An 11,219-nucleotide genomic window follows, 5' to 3' on the forward strand; every position below is an offset into this window, starting at 1 on the left:
GAGAATTCAGAGAGTCCCAGAACCAAGGTCTATGGAACATCCAACTTCATTCCAATGTGTCTCACAGGATATTCTGAATGAGTATGTTTGGGGAGGAACTTCTGAGCGGGCAGAGGGGGACTTAGTCAGAGTGAAGTCTATTATGCTGAAGACGGTGGGAGAACAGAAATTGCAGTAGGAGATTTAGGGAGCTGATTGGGTACAGACCTCTCCCATCACGGATGCCACTTGCTGGCACCCCATTGGCCTGGAACTCGTTGATCAGTTCCACGTTCCCCAGCTTCAGCACCAGGGCTGCTACCTCTAGCACCTGCCGAATCTCCTCGTCAGAGAAGCCAATCACAGTCATCGCACTCTAGGGAAGAAAGGAGAATCGGAAGCTGAACTTCATGCCAGTCCAATGCCTGCCTCCCTTCCCAAAGCCAGAGCCTGGACTCAGGGCATGGCCTAATGGCTCATCCTGGGTACCCACCTGGAGGACCTTGAAGTTGGCATCATCATCCATGCCATCCACCCTGGACGTGTCCGGGTTCAGGTAGGCATAGCCACCTGTGTCCCGCTCAAGCTTCAGGGCCTCTGCAAGGACCAGCATGAGGGAAAAGGGTCAGTACATGGGCTCTCTGAGTCCTCCAACCTTGACCCTCATGGACCTTGCTCTAGGTTGGTTCATTCATTTATTCAGAGGAGCCATTTTTGTTTTAGATTCTTCCTGTGTAGTCTTTGTGTTGGGATCATTAATTCTTATGATTATAGACTACTACTTTTTTAAGTTGTATCTAGGGTTTGCAAGTGAAAGTCACTCAGTCATGTCCAACTCTTCACAATCCCATGGACTATACAGTCCATGGAATTCTCCAGGCCAGAATACTGGAGTGGGTAGCCTTTCCCTTCTCCAGGGGATCTTCCCACACCAGGGATCAAACCAGGGTCTCCTGCATTGCAGGCGGATTCTTTACTAGCTGAGCTACGAGGGAAGTGGTGTTCATAATTCTTGAGGTTTTCCCCAACTTTTATGAAAGAAAACCCTCATTCTACTCTTCTCTCCACCCTCAGGGTTCTAAACAATAAAACCAGAAAAGCAATCCTTCCATGCTGTTCAGTTCTCAGTGGTTCTGGGAGAACAAAGGCGAGGAAAGAAGGGTGAGCACCTATCTCCCACCCACCCCCAGCCTTCACACATTGCCCATTGCCCAGGTTGGGGCATTCATTATTTGTTCACAAAACACCAACCAAGTGGCAGACACTATATTCCCCAAACCAGACCCCATTTTGGAAGGTTTTCTCAGATTGGGGCTGAGCCAAATGGCTCTCCTGTGTTCCACATGGTGCATCCCTACCCTAGACTACATCTCGTGGATTAGGTTTTGGGTTTTTTTTCCTGTTCCTCTTACCAATGAACAGCTTGTGTGTTGGGATTGTGTTTTTCATCTTCATATTCTGCATGCCTGACTGGCATACAAAACTTTCTTATAAAAAATGATTCAAGGGAATGGACAAAGCCATTCACTGAGATGGGAAGGAATGAGTTAATCATAGAGCTTGAATAGTATCAGTTATCTGTTACTCAAAAGATCTGAGAATTAGAGAGTGACTGTCAAAGTAGAGTTTAATGGCAGCTTCCCCTGAGACAAAAATTTTGAAACAGGAGGCTGATAAAGAGGGGTGTCTGGAAGGAGAATGAGTCAGAAAGGCCCTGGGATGATGACACCAGGAAGGGAGGCCCCATCTGGACTCAAACCAATGAGCAAGAATCAGCCAGAGCAAGACTCCAGTGTCTGATTCATACAAATTGAATACAATCAAGACTATTAAGCCAGGAGGGAAGATGATACCTGTGGGGGTTCTTAAACCATAGAGATCTCCAGGAGGGTGAAAGGAGGCAGGCACAAGTCCAGCACAGAATAACAAGAAATCAAAGCCATAAGTTCTTAGGCATCAGATATCCACAGTGCCCACAGCCAGAGGTGGGATTTAGAGAGGAAACTGGCAGGGCTTAAAGTCCCATCAGACCCTGCAGTAAGGCCCAGCCAGCACCAGGCTGAGACGGTCTCTTCCCTAAGAAAAATCATGGTGCTCCATGACTTCTGCACCTATAGCCAACTGCACAGCATATTGGCAACAGTCACACTGCACTGTGATGTATCTGCTCACATATGTGCCAGCCCTAGAAGAAGACTTCTTCAAGGACAAGGTCCATGTCTTACTCAACTCTGTATCCTTAGAAGCTAGCAGGATATTCAAGCATAGTAGATGTTCAAGAGGTGTTTGATGAATGAATGAATGGAACCTCCACAGAAGAAAAAACCAAGGACAAGATCATGAGTGAGACAGATATAGACCCAAAACAACTTCAACTAGAGCTCATTGGAAGTCCTTGAATACTTGTAACATCCTGTCCAATCTCCTGTTGAGCTATGGATAAAGTCCCTTGAATTAAAGGTAGAAAAGCATGGCAGATGGAAATAAGTGTTCTGTTTTCGAAGCCAGCTTGGGGGAAAAGAGGAGATTTAGTCGCTAAATCATGTCTGACTCTCTGCAGACCCCTTGGATTGTAGCCTGCTGGGCTCCTCTGTCCATGCAATTTCCCAGGCAAGAACACTGGAGTGGATTTTCATTTCCTTCTCCAGGGAATCTTCCTGACACAGGGACTGAACCTCTGTCTTTTGCATCTCCTGCATTGGCAGGCGGGTTCTTTACCACTAGCACAACCCAAGAAGCCAGGACAGGACATGGTGGAGTGTTCTGACAAAATGTGGTCCACTGGATAAGGGAATGGCAAACAACTTCAGCATTCTTGCTTTGAGAACCCCATGAATAGTATGAAAAGCCAAAAAGATAAAAAACTGAAAGATGAACTCCCCAGGTCGGTAGGTGCTCAATATGCTACTGGAAAAGAGTGGAGAAATAACTCCAGAAAGAATGAAGAGATGGACCCAAAACAAAAACAACACCCAGTTGTTGATGTGACTGGTGATAGAAGTAAAGTCCAATGCTGTAAAGAGGAATATTGCATAGAAATCTGAAATGTTAGGTCCATGAATCAAGGTAAATTAGAAGTGGTCAAACAGGAGATGGCAAGAGTGAACATTAACATTTTTATGAATCAGTGAACTAAAATGGACTGGAATGGGCGAATTTAACTCAGATGACCATTATATCTACTACTGTGGGCAAGAATCTCTTAGAAGAAATGGAGTAGCCCTCATAGTCAACAAAAGAGTCTGAAATGCAGTTCTTGGGTTCAGTCTCAAAAACAACAGAATGACCTCTGTTCGTTTCCAAGGCAAACCATTGATATCACAGTAATCCAAGTCTATGCCCAGTAACGCTGAAGAAGCTGAAGTTGAATGGTTCTATGAAGACTTTCTAGAACTAACACCCAAAAAAGATGTTCTTTTCATTATAGGGGACTGGAATGCAAAACTAGGAAGCCAAGAAACACCTGGAGTAACAAGCAAATTTGGCCTTGGAGTACAGAATGAAGCAGGGCAAAGGCTAACAGAGTTTTGCCAAGAGAAATCACTGGTCATAAAAACACCCTCTTCCAACAACACAAGAGAAGACTCTACACATGGACACCACCAGATGGTCAATACCGAAATCAGATTGATTATATTCTTTGCAGCCAAAGATGGAGAAGCTCTATACAGTCAGCAAAAACAAGACTGGGAGCTGACTGTGGCTCAGATCATGAACTTCTTATTGCCAAATTCAGACTTATATTGAAGAAAGTAGGGGAAACCACTAGACCATTCAGGTATGACCTAAATAAAATCCCTTATGATTATGCAGTGGAAGTGACAAATAGATTCAAAGGATTAGATCTGATAGACAGAATCCCTGAAGAACTATGAATGGAGGTTCGTGACATTGTATAGGAGGCAGTGATCAAGACCGCCCCCAAGAAAAACAAATGCAAAAAGGCAAAATGCTTTTCTGAGGAGGCCTTACAAATAACTGAGAAAAGAAGAGATGCTAAAGGCAAAGGAGAAAAGGAAAGATATACCCCTTTGAATGCAGAGTTCCAAACAATAGCAAGGAGAGCTCAGAAAGCCTTCCTCAGTGATCAGTGCAAAGCAGTAGAGGAAAACAATGGAATAGGGAAGACTAGATATCTCTTTGAGAAAATTAGAGATACCAAGGGAACATTTCATGCAAAGATGGGCACAATAAAGGACAGAAATGATATGGACCTAACAGAAGCAGAAGATATTAAGAGGTGGCAAGAATACACAGAAGAACTATACAAAAAAGATCTTCATGACCCAGATAACCACGATGGTGTAATCACTCACCTAGAGGCAGACATCCTGGAATGTGAAGTCAAGAGGGCCTTAGGAAGCATCACTACAAACAAAGCTAGTGGAGGTGATGGAATTCCAGTTCAAATATTTCAAATCTTAAAAGACGATGCTGTGAAAGTGCTTCACTCAATATGCCAGCAAATTTGGAAAACTCAGCAGTGGCCACATGACTGGAAAAGGTCAGTTTTCACTCCAATTGCAAACAAAGGCAATGCCAAAGAATATTCAAACTACCACACAATTGCACTCATCTCACACGCTAGCAAAGTAACATCCAAAATTCTCCAAGCCAGGCTTCAGCAGTACGTGAATCATGAACTTCCAGATGTTCAAGCTGAATTTAGAAAAGGCTGAGGAACCAGAGATCAAATTGCCAACATCTGCTGGATCATCGAAAAGCAAGAGAGTTCCAGAAAAACATCTACTTCTGCTTTATTTTCTAAGCCAAAGCCTTTGACTGTGTGGATCACAACAAAGTGCAGAAAATTCTTCAAGAGATGGGAATACCAGACCACCTTACCTGACTCCTGAGAAATCTGTTTGCAGGTCAAGGAGCAACAGTTCTAACAGTTAGAACAATTAAAACAGACTGGTTGCAAATCAGGAAAGGAGTATATCAAAGCTGTATATTGTCACCCTGTTTATTTAACTATATGCAGAGTACATCATGCACAATGCCAGACTGGATGAAGCACAAGCTGGAATCAAGATTTCTGGGAGAAATGTCAATAACCTCAGATAGATGACACCATCCTTATGGCAGAAAGTGAAGAACTAAAGAGTGTCTTGATGAAAGTGAAAGAGGAGAGTGAAAAAGTTGGCCTAAAACTCAACATTCAGAAAACTAAGATCATGGCATCCAGTCCCATCACTTTAAGGCAAATAGATGGGGAAACAATGGAAATAGTGAGAGACTTTCTTTTCGGGGGCTCTAAAATCACTGTGAATGGTGACTGCAGCCATGAAATAAAAAGATGCTTGCTCCTTGGAAGAAAAGCTATGACCCACCTAGACAGTATATTAAAAAGCAGAGACATTACTTTGCCAACAAATGTCCATCTAGTTAAAGCTATGGTTTTTCCAGCAGTTATGTATGGATGGGAGAGTTGGACTATAAAGAAAGCCGAGCGCCAAAGAATTGATGCTTTTGAACTATGATGTTGGAGAACACTCTTGAGAGTACCTTGGACTTCAAGGAGATGAAAACAGTCAATCCTAAAGGAAATCAGTCCTGCATATTCTTTGGAAGGACTGATGCTGAAGCTGAAATTCCAATACTTTGGCCACCTCTTGCAAAGAACTGATTCTCTAGAAAAGACCCTGATGCTGAAGATCGAAGGCAGGAGGAAAAGGGGATGACAGAGAATGGGATGGTTGAATGGCATCACCAACTTCATGGACATGAGTTTGAGCAAGCTCTGGGAGTTGGTGAAGGAATGATAGGAAAACCTGGAGTGCTGCAGTCCATGGGGTGGCAAAGAGTCAGGCACTACTGAGTAACTGAACTGAATTGGGGAAAAAGGAATCAAGGCAGTTCAGAGAAGTAAGAGTGGTGAAGAGGTAAGAAGGCTTATTCCTAGACTAAAACCCCAGAAAAGGAAGAGAACACAGAAGTCAAGGGATTTGTTCCCAACAGTGGGTGGGTAAGAATCAGGGTAGGACTGCCCTGAGAGTCAAGGGAAGATGGCTTTAGGGATCCAGAGGGGCCAGGGGTTCTGGGGCTTGAATGCAGGCTGAGGATGTTCTGCTGCATGTCGGGTGCTGGCACGTACTCAGTAGCTGTGCGTCTGCTCCCGCCAGGAGCTGATAGAAGATGTGGAAGTTTCTTTCTCCTTCAAGTTGCTTCACCACACGGGATTTCTCAAGCAGATCTGACCGAAAATAAGAAAATAATGTTCTGAGGATCTGGGAGGTACTACAACTTCCCTCCAATTCCATCCTAATCCCTGGTGTTCCCAGTGGTTAGGAAGCCTGTTAGTCTAACTTTCCTCCTTCCTACAGCAGTAGATTAGCAGAAAGGGACACCATGGGGCATGCGGGAGAGGGGGTAAGTGGGACGGGAGACACGTACAGTTTGTGATGACGCCACCGAGGGGGGATCCCTTGAAGTCAAACTCAATATCCATGTATTTTCCCTTCAGAGAGCAGAGAGAGAGAGAGACTTGGCTTCTACCTTTCCTTGTCATCCTGTCCAGGAGGCATCTGGGCCATGTTCCTCCCTCTCAAGACCCCACACCCTCTCGTCCAAGGCCAAGGAGATGTTCACTCACAAATCTAGAGGAGTTGTTATTGCGAATGGTCTTGGCATTGCCAAAAGCTGTGGAGATGCGCGGAGAAGGAGTTAGGTGGCTGAGGGCAGAAGAAGGACCCCAGGGACAGGAAGGGGGAAGGTCCTCCAGCCATCAGGGCAGTCTCAGATTTTTCAGGCTGAACACGAACAGTGATCTCGGGAACACGGGGGATGGTAGGGTGGCGGTGGGGTGGAGAGGACAGAGACTGGACTCCTTACCCTCCAGCACCGGGTTTGACTGAAGTAGTTGCTCCTTCACAGAGTTCACCTGCTCCCCTTTCCCACAGACAGCAGCCACGTAAGACATCACTAGCTTACTAGCCTCTGCAAGAGAAACCCCCGTGTGGATCCCCACCGCTGCCCTTAATCTCCCTCATTGCAGCACCTCACACCACTCAGAAAAACCCAGGAAGGAATTTCAGGGGTTGGGGGCAGGACTGGCTCTGTCTTGGAGAGAGACAAGGGGGCAGTTCCAGCAGCAACCCCATGGCTTCCCCGCCCCCCTCACCCGGCGCCTCACCCGTCTTCCCAGCTCCACTCTCGCCGGTAATGAGGATACACTGGTCTCGGTCCCGGTCCCTCAGTGACTGGTATGCCACATTTGCCAGTGCATAGCTTGCAGGGAGGAAGTGGGTGATGACTAGTGTGGGGTCAGTTCAAGACACCGTCTTTCACTCGATCCCCAGACTCATTCGCCCTCCCCACTTGGACCAGACCATGGCAAACAACAGGCCTAGTAAGGGGCCTCCAAAAGGCCAAGGGAGGAAGGGACAGCTGGAGAGCCTCCTTCAGGAGAAAGGATAGAGGAAATGAGGATGTCTCATCATGACGAGCTGGGCCCTGTCACCTTCCCTTGGTCCCTCTACTCACATATGGGGCTTCAGCTCGTAGAAGGTATAGTCCCGGTATTTGGCAACAAACTCCAGGTCATAGATGGGCAGTTGTTGGTAGGGATTCACTGAGACCAACACGTTCCCAATGTAGGTCTGGAGTTGTGGGAGATGACAGAGTGAGCCAGGGTGGGTCTGGGAAAGGCCCGAGAACTCTCTGGCCACACATCCACAGCCAGGGGCACCCATGGGCACTCACATAAATCTCCTTCTTTTCATAGCGCAGCTGGAGGTTCCTGATCAGAGACTCCTGCTCCAGGGGTTCCAGGAGCACAAGGTCCTCCACCCCCACGGAACCTTCCAGAAGGGTCATGTCCAGAGGAGCTATTGGTCCTGGGATCAGTTTGCTGGTATCCGATCAGCTTTCACGGCCAGTAACTATTTAGGGGAGGAAGGCAGAAGGACCTAAGAGAGTCTTCCCCTCCCCCTAGTACTGGCCCTGGAGAGAGCCCCTGGCCAGCTGAAAGAGGCCTCCAGACCAGTCCAAGCTAAGTGTGGAGATTGCAGGGAAGCCAGAGGTGGGAGGGATCCTCTGCTCCCTGAATTAGGGTTGGTGGGAGTGAGGCAGGACCACCTGCCTCCAACCACCAGGGTAAAGAAGGCCCCCAGTAGGTAGCAGTTGGGGAAGCATCCTTGTGCTGCAGGGGAGATGGCTGGGGAGGAAAGGGAAGCAAAGTTCATGCCACAGCCAGGCACTGGAGGCTCCCTCCCTCCAGCACTGAGGCCCTGGCCCAGGTCCAGGTTCCCTGACTCTGTGACCCGTCTCCCTCCCAACTCCTTGCCTCTCACAGCCCATTTCCTCACCAGGCACACCCATACTCACTTCCAAAGTTGCTCCAAAGTTTTCCCTCCCCTCTCACTGTTACAGTGAGATTCAGTTTTTAACCGGGGCCTGGACAAGGTGATGAGCCCCAGGACAGAGGCAGGAGCTCCTCCATTAAAGGCTGGAGTGCCCCAAAGAAAATGAAAATGAGATTTGTTTTCCCCAACAAGCAAGCAGTGGTCGGGAACTTTGGATGTGCCTCCACATCTGTCCCCGTTTTTCGATCTCAATCCCCAATGTTTACATCCACGACCTTAAGCTTCTGGCATGGACTCTGCCCCAGAGAGACACATCTAGCTTTTTAGTAACTGGTGGGGATGAGCAAGGAAGAGCAGAGGGGGAAGGGCTCGGCCCCACACAGTAGGCATATGGTTGCTGCTGCTAAGTCACTTGAGTCGTGTCCGACTCTGTGCGACCCCATAGACGGAAGCCCACTAGGCTCCCCTGTCCCTGGGATTCTCCAGGCAAGAACACTGGAGTGGGTTGCCATTTCCTTCTCCAATGCATGAAAGTGAAAAGTGAAAGTGAAGTCGCTCAGTCGTGTCCGACTCTTAGCGATGCCATGGACTACAGCCTATCAGGCTCCTCCATCCATGGGATTTTCCAGGCAAGAGTACTGGAATGGGGTGCCATTGCCTTCTCCGTGGCATATGGTAGGTGCTCCCTAAGGAGGAAACCCAATCCTCCTCAGTCTTTCTTGTGGGACTGAGCAGGCGGGGTGCCCTGGTGCAGGACAGAACTATTAGTACAATGGTCAATGCCACTCCCTAACAGGAATGAAACAGCCATATCCTCCTCTCCTGCATCGCTGAACCTGAGTGGGGGAAGGGAGGAAAGCCAGAAGAACGGTGGAGCAGAAAGGGAACAGAGGCTGCCTTCTCCCTCCACTTTGCCTCTCCAAGCTCCAGGAAAAGTGAGCACTTATCACTTCCTGTAAAGTCACAACTGAGGGAGCTATGAGAATACTGATTACCGCAGCCAACAGCAATCAGGTGGTAAATACTATGGCCCAGGCAGGCTCTAAAGACTTTACACATACTCATTCATTTGCTGCTTAGAATATCTCCAGGAAGCAGATACTATCATCACCCCACATTTTCTAGATTTGAGAAAAAGTTAAGATTTTAAATAACTTGGCAGGCAAGGTAAGAAGCAGAAGCAGGGCTGGGAAGAAGGCATCTTTGGATTTAGATTTGAAAGGAACGAGAATAAGATTGGTTGGAGGATGGGGGGCAGCGAAGAAGCTCCCACATAGGGCATCCTAAGATATGAAAAGAGGAACAGGTTAAGGCAGGACTCACCCCACGCTGGAACCAGGGTGTAACTTCAATATCAGAGAATGGTAGATGAAATCCTAGTGTGACAGGAAGGGGGCATAGGAGTCCCAGGCCCCAAGGGTGGAGAGGCGTCCTTGTTAGTGGGAGCTGTCCATGGTGTCGGGAAAGACAGGAAAGATTCTGCCCTCCTCTAGCCCGTGTCCACGATTCTGACCTTCCTCTGTCCTGCCTCCTCCAGCCAGGGCTCCCTGTGCCAGTCAAGCCAGGCAAGGCAGAGATGGCTGCTCAGCACAAAGTCCGAGGCTGTTCCTGCTGAGGGTGTGGCTCGCTTAACCCTTCACAGGCCTGCAGCCCCAGAGGGAAATGCTTGGCCACATGAGAAAGCCCCCTCTAGGTAGGAAAGGGTATCTGGCTGGCCTGAGCTGAGGGGTTGAAGCGGAGTTCTGGCTCCATTTCCCCCCAAATTTGGAAATGAGGGCAGAAGGAGCAGACTTTATTGCCAAGGAAAGGCTCTCTTGAAATCAGGAATTTTGTCAGGCTGTGGTGTCTTCTGACCAAAGAAATAGTACCTCCCTCATACCTACCCTTCTTATATTATTGGGAGCCAGGGCGTATTGGTGACACTATTGGAGGAATAGACAAGAGCCAACAAAAAAGCAGACAAAACCCCCAAGTTTCTCTCCATTTGCCTCCAAGTTAAGGATAACACCCAACGTTGCATTTATTCAGTTTCAGTGAACTCCCAGCTGTGTCATCTCACTGAATTAACCCACCCTGTGAAGTAGGCAATGCAGAATTACTCCACCAAAAAGGAAAATTAGAGACAAACACAGAGGCTCAAAGAGGTTACACAACGTGCCCTGAGTTCCACAGACAGCATGTGGCAGAATCAGAAACAGAATGGCAGCTTCCTGAGCCTAAGTTGGCCATAGATTCCAGCTTGGGCCAGTTCTGGTATTTCTCTCTGTACTCCTTCTTCTGTGTTAGAATACTGAATAACAGCCTGGGTGCTGTTTCCTGGGCACTAGCTCAGCTGGAAATCACTGCCTCCACTAGACAAAAAGCGTATAAAATCCTCTTTGCCACGGGACCTCTTCATCCACCCAGGAAAATTCCTAAACAGTAGGCTCCCTATCCCCACCATCTTCCCTCCCAATAATGCACAAAGAGCAAATCAGGATTACAAACACTTACCTGAAAATAGAAACTTGACTCTCCAACTCCTAGCCACAGCTGCTTGGTTCAAAGTCCACACTCTCTTGCTCTCACGGCTCTCTGCGTAAGCCTGGCCCATCAGCAATTCCATTATGAATCTCCCCTTACATAATTTATTGACCTACTATATATATTTGAAGGGGGGAAATGGCAAGAGGCAAGAAAGAAAGAGAAAGCTGAGCGGAAGTGTCATCAGAACATAATTCCATGGATGGGTAGAGCTATATCACAGCAGAGGCAGAAGTGACTAAGGATCCCCTATTTTGCAGTGGAGGAAACATACCTAGAGTGAGAAACCACTTTTCCAGGATCATACCACTGCAGACCTGGCAGAGCCAAGATCAGAACCCAGGCCTTGTATTCTCCAGGCCAGGAATCTGCCGCTGCCTACAATGAGGTTCATTTCTGTCCACCCATGGA

General features: G+C 47.6%; 1 protein-coding gene across 2 annotated transcripts in view; it reads right to left on the reverse strand.

The window, feature by feature from the left end:
- The window catches only part of MYO1A (myosin IA), a 27,108-nt gene extending 16,245 nt beyond the window's left edge, over window positions 1-10,863 (reverse strand). Inside the window, exons 1-10 of one of the 2 annotated variants that reach the window (XM_010839306.1) lie at window positions 9,609-9,840; window positions 7,684-7,862; window positions 7,465-7,580; window positions 7,115-7,209; window positions 6,814-6,918; window positions 6,575-6,621; window positions 6,376-6,439; window positions 6,077-6,175; window positions 473-576; window positions 208-355 (exon numbers count right to left, since the gene is read on the reverse strand). In XM_010839306.1, coding sequence (XP_010837608.1) covers window positions 208-355; window positions 473-576; window positions 6,077-6,175; window positions 6,376-6,439; window positions 6,575-6,621; window positions 6,814-6,918; window positions 7,115-7,209; window positions 7,465-7,580; window positions 7,684-7,797 — 892 coding nt within the window. In that variant the 5' untranslated portion in view covers window positions 7,798-7,862; window positions 9,609-9,840. Of the gene's footprint in view, window positions 1-207; window positions 356-472; window positions 577-6,076; window positions 6,176-6,375; window positions 6,440-6,574; window positions 6,622-6,813; window positions 6,919-7,114; window positions 7,210-7,464; window positions 7,581-7,683; window positions 7,863-9,608; window positions 9,841-10,778 lie in introns of those variants that run through there. The other variant, XM_010839307.1, reaches the window with a different exon arrangement.
- Between the last annotated feature and the right edge of the window lie 356 nt (window positions 10,864-11,219).

This window comes from Bison bison, unplaced genomic scaffold, assembly GCF_000754665.1.
Source record: "Bison bison bison isolate TAMUID 2011002044 unplaced genomic scaffold, Bison_UMD1.0 scf7180017864115, whole genome shotgun sequence".
Taxonomy (NCBI): domain Eukaryota; kingdom Metazoa; phylum Chordata; class Mammalia; order Artiodactyla; family Bovidae; genus Bison; species Bison bison.